At 39.4% G+C, this 22767-nt stretch overlaps 1 protein-coding gene across 1 annotated transcript in view; it reads left to right on the plus strand.

The window, feature by feature from the left end:
* The first annotated feature begins 13418 nt into the window (after positions 1–13418).
* LOC126812444 (protein unc-80 homolog) overlaps positions 13419–22767 on the plus strand; it is a 96332-nt gene continuing 86983 nt past the window's right edge. The window contains exons 1-6 of the mRNA XM_056103426.1: positions 13419–13630; positions 16050–16098; positions 17271–18268; positions 18921–19225; positions 19966–20779; positions 21972–22219. Of these exons, the coding sequence (XP_055959401.1) occupies positions 13539–13630; positions 16050–16098; positions 17271–18268; positions 18921–19225; positions 19966–20779; positions 21972–22219 (2506 nt within the window). The 5' untranslated portion in view covers positions 13419–13538. The remainder of the gene's footprint in view (positions 13631–16049; positions 16099–17270; positions 18269–18920; positions 19226–19965; positions 20780–21971; positions 22220–22767) is intronic.

The raw sequence follows: 22767 nt of genomic DNA on the forward strand, positions 1-22767 counted from the left end.
ACTCGACACACACTAGGTCATTTCGGGACTAACATATGGTTTAAATTTTTTTATTTCAATAATTCGCTTGCGCGTAGGGGTCTTTAGCAGTGGGAGGAAACCGAAGGACCCGACGAAAATTGAATAAAAAAAAAGACAAATCCTGACTGCAATGTTTTAAAACAATTATAGACCCGTTTCCAACCTTAGCTTTATTTCAAAACTATTTTAGGGGGTTTACCCACAGTTCCGTGCAGAACACGCCAAGAACTCGCCGTAACAGACCGTTTCACTGGCTAATTCCCCACATCCAATAGAACGCCTGTTATATAACAACTCTTCCAGACCCTAGTGTTGTGAAGACAAGTAAAACAAAATTTTGAACAATAAAAAACGAAACGAAATACAATCATCATCGTATTACTTTTATTAGATATATCTGCTGCATTTGATACCGTTGATCATTTCATCCTTTTAGATTCTTTTTTACCCCCCCCCCCAATATTTTATTCACAGGTTACCGAAACAAGCCAAAGGCTTATATAAATCGGCTTCCCAAAAGCAAGACACATAAATGATATAAACATAGATTATAATTATCAATATACATGTATATCGAGTGTTAAAATACATATATAATAAGATTACAGGAAGAATATTCAAGTTTTAACTAGCGTCAGGATCAAGAAGGGGTCGATACTTGACTGCTGAGTTTAAATTCATTACCTCAAAATCGTGGGCTGCTATTGTAACGCGTAACCGACGTTCGTGAATGGGCGGGGCGCGACGGGGATCAAATGCACAATAGAGTTCGATAAGACTGTGTAACATCCATAATGAAACTAGTCGACAGGGTGCAGTTATCTGAGTTGATAATTATTAATTATAAAATTTCAAAGCACTTTGTTTTAAATTTGGTATTGGTTGTTCTGCACTAAAATATTTATAAAGCTATTTAATTGGAAGGAAACATAGTATTGTTATAAATGGTAAATCATCCTCTGAGTGTATATTAGTGTTTGGTGTACCACAAGGCTCAATCCTTGGTCCTATTTATTTACTTTGTATACATCATCTCTAGTATATAACTCTTCGAAAATGTTGTCTTGATTTGAAATTATATGCAGATGACACACAGCTGTATATTCCATTTTCACCCCCAAAGCCCCATTTCCTTTGTTAATTCTAAATTTAAAATGGCCCAACGTATTTCTGAAATCCGATTATGGATATCGAAAAATGTTCTATTTCTAAAACTCAATGATGACAAAACTGAATATATTTTAATTGCGGGAAACAAGCAGTTGTTAAAATTAAATTTGCTATTGTTGATAGTGATATTGTATCGATATTGGTACCATCTTTGAGAGAGAGAGAGAGAGAGAGAGAGAGAGAGAGGTCATTACGGGACTAACATATACATGTATTGTTCAATTTCATTTCAATAATTCGCTTGCACGTAGGGGTCTTTAGCAGTGGGAAGAAACCGGAGGTTGGACAGGCGACCCCATTCTTTGTCACGCATACCGGGGAATCGATACCATGTCATTTGACTCAATGACAGACCTTATGATACAACGCGCTAACCCCCTCCCCCCTCCCCCGGTACCATCTTTGATAAAGATATGAATATGGAATATAAAGTTAATAATGTTTATAAAATCTGGTATTGTAACATTAGAAAGATAGAACAAATAAGACAATTCATAAGTTTACAAGCAACTAAGACACTTGTTAATGCTTTGATCATAAATTTTAACTCTTTGTTAGCTGGCTTACCTTTTAAACTGGTTAATAAGTTGCAGAAAGTACGATAGCACTTCTTTTAACCCGCACTAGGGGGTGGATGGCTGAACGGTTAGCACGTGCGCGCTGTATCATAAGGTCTGTCATTGAATCAATTGGCTTGGTTTCGCTTCCCCGGATGTACGTAACAATTTTCAAGTTGTCTACCCCGCCCGATCCTATTAATGTGGGTGGCCATTATCGTCGACCCATGCCTACACCTGCTTGTGAATATAATGATGAGTTTGAATTAACTAACCACGGAGTTATTGCACTTGATTTGGCCAAAATACGACCAAATTAACATGTGAACGTGATAGTCTACATTTAATGAAACTCAGAATGTAGCCATATGTCCACTAGATCTGAAATGAGTTGGAATCTGAGCTGAATTTATCAATTATTGGTAGAATTGTTGCCCTTGACTCAACCAAAATATGTCATGGCTCGTGAAGGCATTTATATATCTGGTTTTTAAAAACAACTTGTTCTGTTTCCCTATACCCATAAAACTCGGATCTGCTCGAATTAGAACTCGATTTTTTTTGTTTTATTTTTTTTTTTGGTGGGGGGGGGGGGGCGGGGGGCTTACACCCAAAGCCAACTAGGATGGATGGTAAGGGGTTGAGACTCGAGACAGAGTCAAAGCCCAAACCATACGATTTGGTGCACAATGAAGAAACCTTATTAACCTCGCTTGTTTCCATGGAAATATTAATATAAGTTCCACACGTATTTCTCTGCAAAACTGGTTATAAGTTGAATTAACATAGTCATATGGAAAAACAATTCCTGGATTTATTATACACAAGCACAACGTTTCGACAAGTCTCCTCTTACCATTTAGTAAACTGGAGACTCTGTATATATGAATGTACAACGTGACGTCATTCTTCATAAAGAATATTAGACTGTTGCACACTTGAATATATTTACCTTTAGTTTACTAAGCTGACGGAGGGTCACGGTGGCTAAGTGGGTAAGACGCTGGCTCGCTAACCTGGAGGTCGGGTGTTCAATCCCTCCATTGACCGAGAAAGTTCATCCAGATTTTTCGGCGTGGTTCCCCCATGTCAGTGATGCAAGACGGAAGTCCCGTGTGCAAGTAAAAGATCCCTTAACAGTTGGAATTCGATAAAAGAGTAGGCCGTAGTGCCGCTGTCCGGGTAAAATTTAGCTCATAGCACAATGTATGGCGTATGTCCGTCTTCATTACAATATTACGGGGCATAACAATAGGACGTTAAAACCCCATTTCATTTCATTACTAAGCTGACACGTACATACTTAACTGCCTCATCCCCATACTGATGTTGAACATAATCCTCTAGTAGCATTTAGCACTAACGGATTATGGTTATAAGTTCTTGCCAGTTTTCAATGATCGAGATGAAAATTGATAAATTACATTTTGCTGTTCGTTCGCTATATTTGACATTATCATATTAAAAAAAATCGAACTGTCGTCCCCAAGGTGCCAGTGTTTTACCCTTTCGTAGTTCTAAATGGTACGACCAGGCTTTTGAGACACATTGGTAAATGGTTTCCATGTACAAAAATCGCCATACTCGACAGTGATTGATCGGCAACAATAATGTAGTTTCTGAAGGAACTCAGAATCATTTTAGCTGCACATAAATTGAAAAAAGATATGGATGTGTTTTACTTTAGCTGAGAATTGTTATATTAGTGGAAGAATGGCAATTTTCAAACTGCACATTGTAAATGAGAAATTTTATTAAATTAAGTGAAATGAGGTTTAGCGTTCTACGGTTCTGGGTCAACCGGGTTAATAAAAAAGGGCATACGCCATGCATTGGACTATAAGGGTGTGTGTGTGTGTGGGCGGGGGGGTGGGGGTGGAGGGTCGGACAGCGCCGTTTCCACCTACTCTTCGCCGTATTCCCAAGTGTTTTATGTGCACGCCAACTGGACCCCGTTTTTTGTCCCATCCTAACTACTAGGCAATGTCCCTTGCTCCGATCTCCAATTACTAGTAATTTAAGTACTTGTAGTCTAAAGCCATTTTTCCATTTGCACCCATCTTAATGATGTCGTTGCCTGCACTGGACAGTTTTCGTTTCGGGTGATTATTGTCAGTAAGGGCGTATCCGCCTCTATCCCATGGTTCTGTTGTACGTTGTTATGGAGGCATTTTGACAGGGGAGTGCCACTGTCCGCAGTCAATGTGCTAGTTGTCTTGGGTCCTGGTGGCAAGCTGTCTTTTAGTAGTCACTTCGCTCGATTTTTCCCGCCTATCCCAATAGTTTGTTTCTGGAACTAGCCAGTTCCTTCGAAAAAAAACTGTCTGCGATATAACCGGTGATAGAAGCGGACATTAACTTGTATATCAGCCAGGACAGTCACCGACAATGGTTAATTAGTCATTGTACTACTAACAATAAAACTGAGCTCGAGTGTTCCAGTATCCGGTTAATCAGCGAAACCGGGAGGTCACCCATATAGCCGTCAGCTGTTCAACGGGATTAAGACTCGTGGTGCTTCACTCAAAGACTTCAACATTCAATGAACCACACTTCTTGACCTATAACATTTTGTTCAACATTATCTTTATATGTAGAAAGATACACACGTCACAATCCTCTGATGAAAATATTGAAAGGGGGTTGGCCGTTTCGATTTCTTCCTAAGTCAAAGGAATCTACAGGCTGTGACATCATTTTTCTAGGTGATTTCCCTAATTCACGTTTGTTTACATTCTGATCCTTCCGTCTCAAATTCGTGACTATTCCATAAAACCCGACAGAAAATCTAAATTCCATCACTCTTAAAAAATCTTTTATTGAAGACCAAGAGGTCAACAAAAAATATTGAAAAGTGGGGAAGGTGAGAAAGAGAATTGCTCTTTTCCCTCTTTATTATCGACAGAGGACCATCTGTTAGTCCCAAAATGCGCTAGAACCCCATTTGCCTCTCTGTCTGAAATACTATATATATATTTTAAAGGGACAATAACACGCTTGCTGGCTTGACAGCTCCAGAAAATAAAAAATAGCCTTATTCTAAGTACTAGATGTGTTAGTGTCCTACCTGTTGTGTAAATTATCCATTAAATCCTATTTTACTTGTCCAGAGGGTTCAAAAATATTTTTAAATACAAGTCACATTTGAAAAGCTTTACGTCAGGCTTTTCAAATCATTTAGTTGAATTTTTCCAATTTTCTAAATTAGGTGTGTTAAGATGAAATTTGTATCATCAATTAATTGGAATATTGTAAAATAGTACAATTTGTTGATCAGAATAAAGATTGGGACATATTATTCAGTTACAAGAAGAGTGGTATTGAGCCTTTAAATATGCTTCCTTGCGTACGGCGGTCTAGAAAACAAATTAGATATTTGAAGCCTCACACTGTACTATATGTCAGTGTATTGATTTTAAACCAACTGCAAAAAATCTGCAAAAAGTTCCAGACGATTATTTTTTTCTCGATGGTCGTTCACCGAAGACAGTAAGATACCATAACGATTTCCTTGACATCATCTTAACGGAATAACGTGCATAGCAAATTGTCAATAGAAGTATCTAGACCTTATATTTTTGGAAATAAGAATAAGAAAATACATTAGCACCAAAATCGATCCTTGAAACAGAATTTAATTTTGTTCTTTCCAAAGATCCCGGATCGAAAGAGAAAAAAAAAGATAGCAAAAGGAACACGGAAGGTGCGCGGAACGATCAATATATTACGAGACAGCAGACGACTTATTTAATTCTCAAAAGCCAGCAGCAGATACAAATCTGACGTAAGACGGTAGACATGGAAAAAAAACCCTCGCGATTGATTTTGCGTTTCTTATTAGTATGTAAGTGAGACAAGCGCTATGTAGATTGTCTGGAAAAATTGTTAAAATATCTGGAGAAAGATTCCATTCATTCATTCTCTCAATGCATTTATTTAAATTTGCCTCTTTTCAAAATATTTCAGAATTGTCACGAAGATCAGAATTAATCTAAAACTCTTGAAATGTCACTGCTTAATTTTTCGCAATGTATAACAGGTTTTGAAAAAAAAAAAGATTAAGTCTAAGCGAAGGTCCGACTGAATTCTAGTACGTTGTTAATGAGCACTTATCCAGTTCAAAGGCATTGATAGTAACCCTCGTCTGGAAAACTAATATGAAAAATCAGAATGTCAAAGGAAATGAAATGAAATGAAATGGGGTTTAACGTCCTATTTTTCTGCTCCGAACTCGGCTAATGAAGACGGGCATACACCATACAGTGTGCTATGAGGGAAATTTTGCCCGGACAGCGGCACTATAGCCTACTCTTATATCGAATTCCAACTGTCAAGTGATTTTTTACGTGCATGGCAATGTGTACACGGGACCTCGGGTTTTCGTCCCATCCCAACGAATAGACAACTGTTCTTGACTGGCCCTCCGTCCTGCATCACTGACAAGGGGGAACCACGCCGGAAAATCTGGATGACCTTTCTCGGTCAATGCAGGGATCGAACACCCGACCTCCAGGCTAGCGAGCCAGCGTCTCACCTACTTTATATAATTGACAATCCTGTGTATATCATGATCACATTTGGACTTGCAAGCAAACTCTAGTCGCAACGTTTGTAACATTTCGGCGATAAACCATCATGGAATTCCTCTTTTCAGAACCTGGGGCCTGTTTCACGAAATTGTAACTAAGATAAAATTCAATTTTAGCAATTTGAAGTATCTACTAAAATTGGATTTTATCTTTTAGTTAAGATTTCGAGAAACAGGGCCTAGAAATGGGACTAGTTTTTTCAAATTAAACTACTGTAATGCGGTGTTCATATTGAAATACGGAAGAAACATCATAAATAGGGCTGATAAGTTGCAAATCACGTCTTCATTTTGTTCTGGCTTTTGTGTCAATATCTTATCCGCTTTTCGTGCAGCCTTATGAACAATAGCTCATGGACATTAAGGGAAATAGACGCGCGAATCGCAGACATGTTGTTACGTATCTGGGTTGTTATGCAAGGCCAATATGCCCGTCAGGCCAGACATTTATGTCAATAATTAAAGCATGTAACCAACTAGAACGATAATAACACCTCTAGCCATGACATATTACTTTCTTGTGGCAAGAATAACAAAACGCCATCTTAGACTAGAAACATAGCGGATGCGAAAAACAATCAATGCATTTAATAGAACTTCTTCCTAGTCTAAAAACCTTACATGACATTTTCAATAATCGTGAATGACAAATTTGAGTTACATGGCGGATATAAAAACATAATGACATATTAAATATCCGTATGAAATATTTTCTACACACGAAGAGATAAATAGTGTCTTGGGCTCTATCTATATTAGAAATGGTCGACAACTTACTCCTAAAGGAATTTTGCGTAAGTGGATTTTCTGAGATCAAAGCATTGCCGACAATATTAAAAATACTAGTACAAAAACCAGTTCTGCCGACTTGGTGCTTTTTTTGTACTGATAAAATAAAACCAAGTACGAACAATCCAAACCATTAGACAAAATTCGAAGTCCTAAAAAAAATGGGATAGGCAAAATGGTGTAATCAGCAAATGGGCTGTTCACCGTGTACAAAATACACCACAAACCATGGTAACAGGTGTCCGGAAGAGTAAGCTTACCTTGCCTGGCGCCACACCCGCCATAAAGAAGTGGGCATACGCCTTAAATTGCAATGTGCTTTTAGGACAATGTTGCTCGTGAAGCGGCCCTACGACCTACCTTGGTTTCGAATTCCAACAGTCAGCGGTTCCTTATTACTCAGGAATGATACCAAATGTACTAATGAAATGATATGCGGTTATACGTCCTACAGTTCTGTACCGACAAGGCTAATAAAGAAGGGTATATGCTATACGGTGTAAAATGAGGGAAATTTTGCCCGGGCAGTGGCACTATGGCCTATTCTTATATCGAATTCCAACTGCTAAAAGTCGCTTTGCGTACACGGGACCTCGGTTTGAATTCTCTGTGAACGAGTTCTTTTGAAACATGAATGATATAGCACTTCTTCTAAACGCCATTTAATGATAATGATTTAGTGGACCTTTCTCTTAAAGTTGCAATTTCATGTTTTTGAGTTATATTTTTAAAATGTATTTTAAAAAGCCCTAAAATAGATAGTATCTATAAACAGTCTTACCTTGTTAAAGAATAATCCTATTAATCCTATAATTCACTATTGCCAGTTGAGAAATTGGCAAAAATATCATTTTCAACTTCAAATTCAAACGTTTGAAGATAGCTATTCCATTGGGGGAATAGGAAAACAAGGGAGGTAATTGTGTTATTATTTACGGTGTCAATGAATTTTAACTGTGGGAAATAATGCCTATGATCGTATAATAGTGAGTTGACAACATGTTTTGACTTTCTTTGAAAATATGAAATTCTCGCTTTAATAGAACGACTAATAGTAAATAATTATTATTCTCACGGTTGGTGAATACGGCAAATTGGCTATACATGTTTAATACGTCGTGGGGGGTGGGGGGTGGCCGAATGGTTAGCACGTGCGCGCTGTATCATAAGGTCTGTCATGGAGTCAACTGGCGTGGTTTCGATTTGCCGAATGGTTAACACGTGCGCGTTGCATGATAACGTAATGAAATAAAGGGGTCTCTCAGAAGCACAAACAGTACATCCTTCCTCCTATCGTGTTAGGGGGGTGGGGGCGAGGGGGTTTCCCGAACGGTTAACGCATGCGCGTTGCATCATAAGGTCTGTCATTGAGTCAAGTAACGTGGATTCGAATAGAGTCGCTTGTCCAACCACGCGAGTTTTGTCCGGGTCCTCCATGTTCGACCCCACGGGCAAGACAATTATTGAAATAAAATTGAACCCTTTTTAGTCCAGAAATGACCCAGTTTGTGTTGAGTGGACGTTACCCCCCCCCCCCCCATCTCTCTCTCTCTCTCTCTCTCTCTCTCTCAATAACGCGTTAGTTATATTAAGACATTCATGAAATTAACGTCATTACGGTTTTTGGTAATATACGTCATTATCGTGTGTAATATTGTAAATGATCAGCTCCCAAACAGCACCATCTTTGATTATCAAATATTGTTCTCAAATGGCCATTTACATGCATAATAGACCCAGTGACTCTTCTTCTGGCTGTACAGAGTCCGATGGCGCCAGTGTGGAAATTTTCTCAGTAATTTTGTTTATATTATACCAGGAATATGCCACGGTTATTCCTGTCGTGCGCCCTCTGTCATATGTTCGCATGGGCTTGGCGCCATAACCTTAGAGTGCCAGACGACATTATTTTAGAATATTGTAAAGGAATAATTGGAAATCTGACATAATGTTCAAACAGCGAGCAGACGATACTTAGACATGATCATTTAGACTCTAAAAGGACCATATAAGTGTTTGCTTTCGAGGACGGTTTTGTACGCTGTAAAAATATGTTGATAATAAATCATAAGAATATGTGTTTTGGTTTTTTTTATTTTTTTGTTTTAATAGACAAGTGCGGATACATGGAATGCGCTATAAAATGTTACTACATACATGCAATTTTCCAGACAAAAAGGTTTCCGTTGAGTACCGCCCCTATAACGGGGTTTCATCGTATTGTCGATAGTAATACTATTCATAAGGGGCATGGGATCGAAGGGATCTTTCTAATCTGTACAGATGGCTCTCACAAAAAATGGCCAGTCTTTCGACGATTCATTCGGTTTATGCCAAACATATGACGACCAGCACAATCTACACGTCCACAGCGCCCTGAAAGAACTATAAAGAAACGTTATTTTTCCGGACGTTCGGAAAAATTCGCACCCCAGGGGTAAGGGGTACACAATATTCGTATAATCGACCTTATTATTGTTATATTTTCTGACCGGCTAAATCTATTTGTTAAGGCCAGCTCAATTTTCATCAAGGTCGCTGAGATGTAAACAAGGTTAGGGCACGTGATTGTTTGCGAGATTGTAGGTTACGGTTAGGGTTGGGATTAGTGCTAGCCCTGTTCATATCTCGTGACCTTTGACTAAACTTGAAGTTGGCCTTATCAAATAGACCTAACCTTTTTTGACGTTCTGATTCATGACGTTTAACGCAGATTATCACCACTCGGAAGACCTTTCTTGTATATCAATTTTCTTTTTCTTTTTTTTCTTTTTTAATTTTTAGCGAAGTCCGTATTATTCAAGCCCGGGACTGTACCGCGCAGCGAACGCTTGCGTCTTGCCCCCAGGATCCATTCACTTGATTTGATGATTTCTTTACTTCTTGCAAAATCTGTGTTGTTTCTCTTGTCCGTAGGATTATCACATCGGTTTTGTTTTGCGTGTATAGTGCGGTACTCCTGCACTTAATATTAGATGAGGAATTATAAGCAGGACCAAGCGTTTACAATCTCAAATAATGACTGGATATTCGAGAAAGACCTTGCTGCCGGCAGACCTGTGTTTGGTTAGATATCAGACGGTTTGGCGCCAAGATATCACGACCAAGTCTTGATTAAATTTCTGTGGTCACGTTTTCCATGAATAGTTATTTAAGTCTGTCGTTATTAAAAACTAGAAAGAAAGATTCTTAGTAAAAAAATATCATGCATTCCAACCATTATCAAAGAATTTGAAATCCCCCCTATCTTCAGCATGAAGGCTAATCAGACAAGGGGAATTTGCTGTCGCCAACAGATTACTGTTCTATCAAAAACATGGGAGCCTGACTGACTATCAACCTTGACAATGGCGTCAGTGAGCTTCCTTCCTCTATTATCAACGATGTAAATAATTTCTTGAAGAGTATAGAATATGTATCAAATTCCTGGAGAAAAACTCAATTAATTTTATAATTAAAATTAGGTAGCCTATTTTTTATTTTATTATCCTATTGCTAATTAACTACATGTAGCCTATTATATTCTGTCCGAATCAGGTTAAGTAACAATCACAGAGAGAGAGAAATGGGGTTTAACGTCCACTCGACACAAACTAGGTCATTTCGGGACTAACGTATGGTTTAATTTTATTTACATAATTCGCTTGCGCGTAGGGGTCTTTAGCAGTGGGAGGAAACCGGAGGACCCGGAGAAAACCCACGAGGTTGGACAGGCGACCCTACTCCTTGCCACGTACAACCGGGGATTCGAAACCACGCCAGTCGACTCAATGACAGACTTTATGATACAGCGCGCGCACGCTAACGTAACAATCACAGGAATAGAGATTAAATGAATGAAATGGGGTTTAACGTCTTACTTTTCTGCACCAACTGTGATGATGAATACGAAAAGACGCCATTATTGCGTGCTATGGGGTAAATTTTACCCGAACAGCTATAGCAAGTGAATTTCAATCTGATTAAAACACATACTATTTCGTTTCGTTTTTTTATAGTTCAAAATTTCGTTTTACTGGTCTTTACTACACTAGGATCTGGAAGAGTTGTTATATAACAGGCGTTCTGGTTGATGTGAGGAATTAGCCAGTAAAACGGTCTGTTACGGCGAGTCTTTGGCGTGCTCTGCACGGAACTGTGGATACACCACTAGAAACGTCAACGCTGATTGATTAATCAATGTCTGACGTCATAAGGTCAAAAGCCGCTCGTATGACACCTGACTCGGACTTCCTTTACAACTGGTCAGATCTTCATGTAGTGTAGGCCATCGAAAGTATAAAAAATGAAACGAAATATTGATCTGTATTTTAATCAGATTTGGTGAATTTCAGCGGTGAATAGATTTTTTAAGGTGGACGCCAACGTGTACACGGGGTCCCGGTTTTTCAAACCATCCGGGGGGTTGGATGGCTGAATGGTTAGCACGTTTGTCATTGAGTAAACTGGCGGGGTTTCGATTCCCCGGTTGTACGTGACAAAGAGTAGGGTCGCCTATCCAACCTCGTGGGTTTTCTCCGGGTCCTCCGGTTTCCTCTCACTGCTAAAGACCCTACGCGCAAGCGAATTATGGAAATAAAATTGAACCATATGTTAGTCCCGAAATGACCTAGTATGTGTCGAGTGGACGTTAAACCCCATTTCTCTCTCTCTCTCTCTCTCTCTCTCTCTCTCAAACCACCCGACCGACTAGACGATTTTCCTTCCGTCCTACACCACATACAAGGGGACACCACGCTGAAAAAAAACCCGCGGAACTTTCTCGGCTAACACCGGCTCGAATCCCGAACCTTCCGGTTGGCGAGTCAGCGCTTTACTGGACCGTCGTGGCTTCTAGAAATGAAATTAAATGGGGTTTAACAGCTTGGTCGCCGGGGAGACATTCCTAACGGAGTCAACCACTTTGAACTGCACCTGACGTCAGAATGTTTAGACCAAACCCGAATTTTTGGACAAAACACTACCCCAGCCCTCACCCTAACCCTAACCCTAGCACGCGGTGTGTGTCAGTGTTGCTAAAAATAAACCATCATCTCGTTTATCAACGCGAGATTTCGTCAATTCACCATGGACGGTATTGTGAGGAATTCTCCCTTGTGCAAAATTTGGGTTTAATGTCCTACAATTCTAACTGCCAAGAGATCTTTTACGTGCACGCCAATGTATACACGGGACCTTGTTTTTTCGTCCCATCCGAACGACTTGTCAGGCCCTCCATCCGGCACCACGGACAAGGAGGAACCACGTAGGAAAATCCCGATGAACTTTCTCGGCCCCGTGGCTTCTAGGAAACTGGAGGAGAAGGGGTCCGCAAAGTATATTAAATAAGTTGTTGCTACCCGACAGTCTATCAATAAAATTAACCGACTTTGCCCTTCAAGGAAAGGTCACGGTAAATAATGTAATCTATGCGCTTTACATAGAGTTTTAGTAATACATTTTATTACGTCCAAAACTTTTTTTGTCTCAACTTTCCACTCAGCACACCAAATCTACCCTTCCTAAATTGTCACAAACCCTAAATACATAGTAAATAGTTGTCCCGTCTATCAGGGCTGGATGAAGGGAGATGCTGGCTCCTAATATTAAAGGGCGTCCCAATTTAGTAGGCCTACCATAAATAACAGTCATATTATGTTACGATAGGAGGGGTGGGGGAGGGGGTAAGTGCAGAGGGTGTGCGCCGGAATGGAATTATGCCCCCTTTTTACTGTCGATGCAAGGTCCCCTCTATGGGTGTCAATTGTCATGCATGTTTGTTCCTCCGTGGGCCCTAATACTAATAGCTCGTAGAACTTGATTGACATCGCTTCTCATTCATTTTAGAAAATTCGCATACATATAATGCAACTATTTGTCTTGCTTTTGTTTTCCCCCCAACCGCGTCATTCAAAACAAAACAACGTGCCGCATTATAAAGTTTGTAATTTTGTTTTTATTATCATGCTACTGTATTTATTATCCATTCATACCTATGTCTTTTATGGTTTACCAAGACGCGGTGTTAATTATATGCACTTATCGATCGAGACTATTCTCAGGAACCCGTGTACATTCCATAGTAATACATCGCCCTGAAACTCGAGACAATAAAACCAACGGATCAATATAGTAGACTCGATACACAAGACACTACTTACTGTTTCATTTCAATATTCCATAACGACTCAGTTAATCGCGGCGTAGGTCATGGTTGAAAGGTTACGGGTCAATTAGCTTCTGACAAGTGCGAGTGGCTACTGATCACACAGGAACCGTGCATCTAATAAACATTACAAAATGGACAGATTTTACTGACCAAATTGTGCAAATTTGACGCCGATATGTTACTATTGAGCCACGCATCGTTGCAGGTTATGATTCCGGAATCAACCTACAGTAAATAAGTGGTGAAGCTGGCATAAAAATCCAAAATGCCGAAGAGAAAATGCGACTTAGCAGGAGATTTGGATGGCGATCAAACGGTGCCATTACCAATTCAGACATTTTTTTGGCGTCAAACAAGGTAATATTTCACGAATGAAACGTTTACACGGAACGAAATATATGAATTTTTGCTTATCGAGACATCAGAATCAAGGGGGTCGTATATGTATTTCGGTTTTGTACATTAATATGGTAAATTACGCCTATTATTCATGGCAGTTTCAATTAAAGGCCTAGTAATTAGTAGGCCATTGGGTGGCTCTTTAAAAGTTAGTGGATTAAAAGATAACATCATACACAGATAAGGTATAATATGACCTTGATCAATTGTCATTATTTTATTTAATGATACAATTTTCAAAGACCATGGGCAGATAGACTATGAAAAAGATATATCTTTTTCTATCACAGTTCAATTTAAAATTAATTGAAGGAATTAAAGTAACTCAATAATAGGCCCAATCATTGAATCATCCAAAGTCTTCGGCATTGAAAACACGAATTATTTGCCAATTTAAATCAACATTGATGTTGTGATCTTACCGGGAAAAGAATTGCTTCTAATATCCAATATTTAAGACAAAATAAGCATTTTACCATCAGTACACAAATCGTGTACCATAATGCATTCCAGTGCCATTTGTAACAAGGGACTTGGAAGAACGTGGCTAGACATATTCCACAAGTCATGTCAAACGGTGATGCCATATTCTTATCTAGAGAGCATCTGCAATAAATACTATTGGTGTAGACTAAAATAAAGGAACCCAAGAGATTGCCATTCGATTGAGACTTCTGCCATATTTTGCCGAGCGTAATTGATTAATAATTAAAGTAAAAACAGAAATTAAATCAGTTTATATACATTCATTTATATTATTATGTGCGTTGCAAGTTGCGACCCATTTGTGTCAATTTCTAGGTCCCAAATATCAGTGATTTAGCTCCTTCAAGCCAGTGTCCTGCAGGCCAATCATAGGCAGAACCCCAATTTCATGATTTATTTATTTGGTAAACTATACTATCCGAACTGATACAAGATTTGCAGGATAGTTATACAGCCTGATAGCATGTTTTCTACTTATCATGGGGGGTTGGATGGCCGAATGGTTAGCACGTGCGCTCTGTATTATAAGACCTGTCATTGAGTCAAATGGCTTGGTTTCGAATCCCCAGTTGTACGTGACAAGGAGTAGGGTCGCCTGTTCAACCTCGTGGGTTTTTTCTGGGGTCCTCCAGTTTCCTCCCACTGCTGACCCCTACGCGCAATCGAATTATTGAAATAAAATTAAAGCATATGTTAGTCCCGAAATGACCTAGTTTGTGTCGAGTGGACGTTAAACCCCATATCTATCTCTCTCTCACTCTCTACTTATCATGAAAATGGTTGCGGTAGACAATATCATACCTTAAAACATTATTTAAAGGTAAAGAGTTAAACATTTCAGCTCCAAAAAAATCTATGACATATGAGAGTGAGAGAGAGAGTCCACTCAACACAAACTAGGTCATTTCCAGACTAACATATGTTTTTTTTAAAATTTTATTTCAATAATTCGCTTGCGCGTAGGGGTCTTTAGCCAGGGGAGGAAACCGGAGGACCCGGAGAAAACCCATGAGGTTGGACAGGCCTATGACATATGGCATCATCATTATATGAAATGAAATGGGGTTTAATGTCCTACTGTTCTACCTCGACTCAACTAATAAATACAGGAATACTACGGCCTAGCCTACTCTTATTTTGAATTCAGGGGGGTTAGATGGCCGAATGGTTAGCATGTGCGCGCTGTATCATAAAGCCTGTCATTGAGTCAACTGGTGTGGTTTCAAATCCCCTGTTGTATGTGACAAGGAGTATGGTCGCCTGTCCAAACTCGTGGGTTTTCTCCAGGTCCTCCGGTTTCCTCCCACTGATTAAGACCCCTACGGGCAAGCAAATTATTGAAATAAAATTAAACCATATGTTAGTCCCGAAATGACCTAGTTTTCGTCAAGTGGATGTTAAACCCCATTTCTCTCTCTTTATTTTGAATTCCAACTGTCAAACTGAACCTCAATTTTTTCGTGCCATTCGAATGACTATATGTTGTGCTGCATCATCAATAAATAAGGATTAAGAAATGAAATGAAATGGAATGGGGTTTAATGTCCTACTGGTCTGCTCCAAACTGGGCGAATGAAGACGGGCATATGCCATACAGTGTGCTATTAGGGAAATTTTGCTCGGACAGCGGAATTACGGCCTACTCTTATATCAAATTCCAACCGTCAAGGGATCTTTTACGTGCACGCCAATTACGACGGACCTCAGTTTTTCATCCCATCCGAACGACTAGACAGCTGTTCTTGTCAGGCCCTACATCGTGCATCACTGACAAGGTGGAACCACGCCGGAAAATCTGGATGAACTTTTCTTGGGCCAATACAGGGATCAAACACCCGACTCCCCTAAGGATTAAGAAGCTTCATTAATACCTGTATATTTTTATTTACAGCCCATTTATTCGACCAAAGCAAGGAAAACTGTGTGAAGCATCATGTGTGGTAAGTAAAATGAAATGGGGTTTAACATCCTACTTTTCTGCACCAACTGGGCTATACAATAATTTTAGTCAGATACACTACAGACTCCTTTTATGTCAATTTGAATTCGAACTATCAAGGGTTCTGTTGTGTGCACTTCATCGTGATGTTCATTTTTCGTCCCATCCGAATGACTAGACACTGTTCCTTGCCAGATCCTCTGGGGGGGTGGATGACCGAATGGTTAGCACGTGCGTGCTGTATCATAAGGCCTGTCATTGAGTCAACTGGCGTGGTTTCGAATCCCCGGTTGTTACGTGACAAGGAGTAGGGTCGCCTGTCCAACCTCGTGGGTTTTCTCCGGGTCGTCTGGTTTCTCTCTCTCTCTCTATTACATTTGATATAGTGCACATTAATGCCATGCATTCAGTGGCGCTTCACAAAGTCTTACACAAACGTTAAAGGAATGCCTTACGGAATTAGTATGTTTTGAGGGTTTTTTTAAAATCCATTATAGTCTGACATTGTTTTAGACTTTCTGGAAGGGTAGTCCAGAGCCATGGTCCTAACACACATGTATTATCTCTCTGCTTTCTACTAGAAAGTTTCTAAGTTTGTTTACTCTATTGTAGATTTAGTCTCTATCATCGAGAAAAATATTTTACGAATGGATGAGTTGTCAACATTTTAGAATAATAGGTCATTGGCTAGATTATCCAGTCTTTTATATTATCATGAACAAAGACTAAGGGAGGTAACTGGTCCCAAAACAAGATGTCAACGGCAATGAAATTAATTTAAAAATTGCCATTTTAGAAAATCCATCTGCATTGCCAGTCAAATATCCAACACTCTTAAAAAATTTTATTGTAAAATTTCTCTTTTCATGGGCCTTATTTTTTTTTTTTTATAATAAATCCTAATTCGTCATCACGATTCATGTGTGTGATGCATGAATTCTGGGATTTATTTCGGGAAGGGGTGCAACTCTTACTTGACTTGGTCAAATAATACTGGGTAATCAAACCACATAAAAATGCAAACTCCCGGTTACGCATGGGCAATGGAACTTTACGTAAAATATTGACAACGGTCCCAGACCCTCCGTACGTTGAAGACTAGGAGGTTCTGGGTGACCGAGACTATTTTAGATTTAAGATAGAACTATTAATATATATTTTATTTTGTTTCAGTCATTTGAAAGAGTAGTTGTTCAAAACATCCTGCATGGTCTTTCACCAAGTCTTTGTGAAGCAATACAGAGCGTTTCAAGATGGAAAACCATTCAAGCCGCGTTCCCACATCTCATGCATGCCTGTGCCTCTCTTCTCAATATACGGAAAAAAACACATCCCGAAGCCAAGTTTACACCATTTGAGATCAAGTTACTGTACACACTTCACTGGATAATCTTAGATGCTTCGTCAGAATGCAGCGACATTGACCTGGAAAAGCAGATAAAGACGGAACCGTCTACGTACATGCATTCCCTCAGTACAATTCAGTTGTTTGTTTACTTATTCGCTCCTTTAATCCACACTGTAAAGGATGATGATTTTCAGTCTCTGAAGTTAGAAAATGGTTTACAGTTATGGCAGCCACTATGGGAATATCGCCAACCTGACATCCCATGTTTTTCTACACCGGTAAAACCTCAACGTAATGTCTTAAAAGCTCAGCGTAACCTACTGCGCGTAAACACCAATGCCGCCAATATTTATGTCGGAAAGGGTTCCTCCAGAGAAAACCTCACTTATCTTTTTGATAATTCTAGTAAGCTGAGTTTGGCTGTTCAAGATCCTCAAAGTCCTACAGCTCCTTTAGCCCGGATGAGTGACATTTGTCCTTTATCGTCTGCTGCTTCCCAAGCACCTACTATGGAGGTGATGTGTGAATTCTGTAATACCGTGATGCCAGTCAAAACAGCAGAGGGTGTGGGCATGACCTGTAAATGTGGTCGAAAAGACAGTCTTGTGGCCTATCTTCCCGATTCGAAAAATTACGCCTTTCAAAAATTGACGTCTGCTGTGGATAAAGATTATGTGAAACAGAGGCTAGCTAGTGCTGTAAACAGTGGTAACCGAACTACAGAAGAACCAGATATGTTGAGCGCAAGTTATTTTGATATAGCCGTGCTAAGATGTCTGTTTGCTTTGAATTGGTCAGAAGATGGAATTCTTTGGGCTTTGAGGTAATATTCCGGTTTTAAAACAACTTCAGTTTGACACTATGAATGTTAAAATATTAAAGGGTTTGTTTAGTCTGTTCATTTTGTACAATGGCCACAATGGCTCCCTCTTACAAGTAAGCTTTAATGATCTGTGAAATGTTTAACATACTACTTGTCTGCATCTGCCAGCTAATGAAGCCGGGCATGCACGATGCAAAAGGTAATGAGGTAAATTTTACCTGGAAAGCAAAGTGGCATTTCCATCTACATGTAATCTTCATTGAACCCCAATTATCTTCCAATCTTAGTAGCGGGGTTGGATGGCCAAATGGTTATTAAGACAACTGGCATGGTTTCGATTCCCCAGTTTACGTGACAAGGAGTAGGTAGTGTCGTCTGTCTAACCTCTTGGGTTTTCTCCGGGTCCTCCTGTTTCCTCCCACTGCTAAAGATGCCTACGCGCAAGCGAATTATTGAAATAAATGACCTAGTTTGCGTTGAGTGGATGTTAAACCCCATTTCTCTCTCTCTCTCTGTCTCTCTCATCAACGTGTATTAGAAGTTTGTGGCGAGATTGATCACACAGTCCGAGCCAAAAGTCACAGTTTTCCCATACCCAAATATTAATTTATGCTATCTATTAAATAATCTTAAAACGTTTTACATTTTACAGATATGTTCATCAACGTGTATTAGAAGTTTGTGACGAGTTCGTAAGATTTGATCACGCTGTCCGAGCCAGAAGTCACAGTTTACCCATACCAGATTTACAAGTACTGCAAGGAAGTAAACCTGGTTCCCCTGAAGAAAAAATCCGACTATCTCCGAGTCACGATACACGAACCCCATCTCCTCAACCTAATTCACCTACGACACATAAACCGTTCAATATGGGGTTGTTCAGTACACCCGAGATACGTAAAGAACCGCCATTTAAAAAAATACGAGTCATTGAATTAAAACAGTTCTTTGATTCTGGTTTGTAGCTTATTTAATTTATTTTTTTGTGTCATTTTATAATGTGGTCACTCATATATTCCTGGGGGGGTTGGATAGCCGAATAGTTAGCGTGTGCACGTTGTATCATGAGGTCTTTCATTGAGTTAACTGTCGTGGTTTTCGATTCCCCGGTTGTACGTGACAAGGAGTAGGGTCGCCTGTCCAGCTTTGTGGGTTTTCTCCGGATCCTCTGCTTTCCTCCCACTGCTAAAGAGCCCTACGTGCAAGTGAATTATTGAAATAAAATTGAACCATATGTTAGTCTCTCTCTCTCTCCCTCTCTCTCTCTCTCTCTCTCTCTCTCATATATTCTAATTCTAATAATTTTCAAGGCGATCTAAACTTAATGCCAGGGAAATAATTTATTAATTACACCTAATACCCCACCTCCCATAATTTGGTTTGAGAAAGGTGATCTTTCAATCTGATTAAAACTTAGATCCTTTTTTCGTTTCGTTTTTTATAGTTCAAAATTTCGTTCCACTTGTCTTTACTACACTAGGATCTGGAAGAGTTGTTATATAACCCGCATTCTGGATGGTGTGAGGGATTAGCCAATGAAACAATTCACAGCCGTTTGTTCTGGAGGCAGCAATAGTTTTGAACGGTTTTGAGTGGTCCATATGCTAAAGAATTGTTGTGGCTTCTAAAATGTAAACCTTCTAAAATGTAAACAATGTAAAACTACTACAAATGTAATTTTTGTATCTTTACTTCAGGTAAAATGTTATTAAAGAAAAAAGAAAGTGGTGAGATTGATACCAGCGGTTCACAATCGCCTAAAACAACAAAACATGATCATGGACATATCTTTAAAAGTTACCATGACGATTCTTCTAGTTCATGTACCATATCCACTGTTGATACAGAAACGGAAATGATTCGTCCAAATTCTGCACATGGCACCTACACCAGCGTTAAAGAAGATCGCCAATCACAGCGTAAAAGCATGCCCACATTACCGCAATCGGACAAAGAATCGGTCGGTAGTGGCAGCCATCTTAGTGGACACGATTCATCAAATTCTTCCAAAGATGATTTGCAGAAACCAGAACCAATCAGAAGACCAATCATTACAATCACGGAACACAGCCCTGATCCTAAATTCCCGTCTAATTATGATCTCTGTGCCAGTGAAGGAGATGCAGAAGATAGTCACCTGACAACTGGCGGCAATATGTCGCGAAGCTTGACGGATTCCAATATCTATTACCAACACGAAGAAGAAATCCAGGAAGTCGCTGGTTCCAAATACTATATTCAAGACAACGGCCATATTAATTATAAAGTTGTCCTTAGAGCTGTCCATTTTATCGCTCTGTCGGAACGCTCGCCATCGATCTGCGAAGTTCTGTTGAATATTTTAAACTGCCTGCTCGATCTTGATATTATCGAGACCAACCATCCAGTGAGTCCCCAATCTGTGACGACCCCAGAGAGTGCCGAGACTCCACAGTCGGATAAATCTCCAATTCTAGAGAGCACTAAAGGGAATGTTACAGCTCACAGTTTGGCCATGGATTCTTTGTTTAGGTAAATGTCAATCTTCTTATAACACACCTGTAAATTGTCGTCAATTCTGTCTGTCTGTTTGTCCGTCATCCACCATTGCTTGCCAGGGATTCTTTGTTTAGGTAAATGTTAACTTTTTTATTATACACCTACATTGAAAGGTATATTGTTGTCAAGTCTGTCTGTCTGTTTGTCCGTTATCCACCATTGCTTGCCAGGGATTCTTTGTTTAGGTAAATGTAAACTTTTTGATTATACACCTACATTGAAAGGTAAATTGTTGTCAAGTCTGTCTGTCTGTTTGTCCGTTATCCACCATTGCTTGACATGGATTCATTGTTTAGGTAAATGTTAACCTTTTTATTATACACCTACATTGAAATGTAAATTGACGTCAATTAAGTCTGTCTGTCTGTCCGTCATCAGCAATTGCTTGACACTCGAGAGGCAAATGGTTATGAACACTGGAGCTTGGTTTTTCGTCCCATCTTAAGGACTAGGCATACCGGTACCTTCCTTGTTCGTTGGCTCGCTAACCTGGAGGTCCCGATTTGGATCCCTGCATGTTCATCAGGGTTTTTCGGCGTGGTTCCCCCTTGTCAATGGTATAGGATTTTTCATCGTGGTTCCTCTTTGCCAGTGGTACTAAGTAAAAGATCCCTTGGCAGTTTGAATTTGATATAAGAGTAGGCCGTGGCACCGCTGTCCAGGTAAAATTTCCCTCATAGCACACTGTATAGCCTATGCCCGTCTTCATTAGCCCAGTTAGAGCAGAACAGTAGCACATTAAACCCTATTTCATTTCTTTCCTTGTTAGTCTCACAGGCCCCTCTCCTTAGATGCCTGTCTTGAGGATTGCAATTCTTTCTTCTGTGATTGTGACAAACAGTAACTGTGCGAATGTACCTTTAATCTAATAGCAGTACGATTGTATGATGTAATCTTATTGCACTTCCATATAAGGCATTGGAGCGAAGAAAGGGTGAGAGACACGAGCTGGGCTGGTGTCATTGGCGGTGAGTGAGAATGGAAGACTGGACTTGGATTGAAAGATTGTTAGTGTAATGTGTAAACTGTAATAAAGTTTAATCGAAGCTGAACACCTTCTTGTGTTCGAAACAACGGTACGACAGTGATCTGCAGCATGAGTACTCCTCCCCAAGATCAACTTACTGAATTATTCCTGATAACTTTTGGTTTGTCTTTGTTTCAGAATTTATAAAGCCTTAGGTTGTCCTCATGGTTGTGGGGATGGAATTGTCGGTCCTCAAGGAGATCACCTTCGATTGAAAGGTCAACAATGTCTACAGAGATTACAGAAACTCCATCCTCCACACTTCCATAGATTTCTCCGAGATACAGTCAAGACACGACCTCTACAGGAATCAGTGGATTTCTTACATGCTTTGTTAGGTTTTTGTACAGATCCTACAATTATTCTACACTCTCCACAAGGGGCATGTAAGTTTTATCACATTTTTGATTACTTTTCTGCCCCAACTGGGCTAAAGAAAAAAGGCACACTGCTAAGAGTTCTTTTACATGCACCAATGTGTATACAGTACCTCGATTTTGCATCTCATTCAAAAGACTAGACACAATTCCTTCTACCATTCATTCACATTTTAAAAACAGATATTTTTGCTCAAATTTGAAAGTTCAGGTGTTTAGTTTTACATCAATCTTAATCATAATAAATTCTTCATTGGCAGCTAACATTAACCCTTTTTTGAACTCTGACTTTATAGCACGATTTTGTAAAAATGACATCATTTTAATTGGAACTGAATGTTAGATGTGAATTTAATATTACGTGTTTATAATTGTGTGGAATGATGAAACGAAGATATTTAACCAGAAAATTTAACTTTTATTCAATTTTATCTCCAATCCACAACCCTATCAACTTTCAAATCATCACTGAAGACTTATCTGTTCCGACGCTATGTTTAGAACTGTGTTTTAAATGTTGCTAGAATTGTAGAAAACTCAACTCTTGTGCTACGAGC

This window comes from Patella vulgata, chromosome 1 (assembly GCF_932274485.2).
Source record: "Patella vulgata chromosome 1, xgPatVulg1.2, whole genome shotgun sequence".
In the NCBI taxonomy this organism is placed as follows: domain Eukaryota; kingdom Metazoa; phylum Mollusca; class Gastropoda; family Patellidae; genus Patella; species Patella vulgata.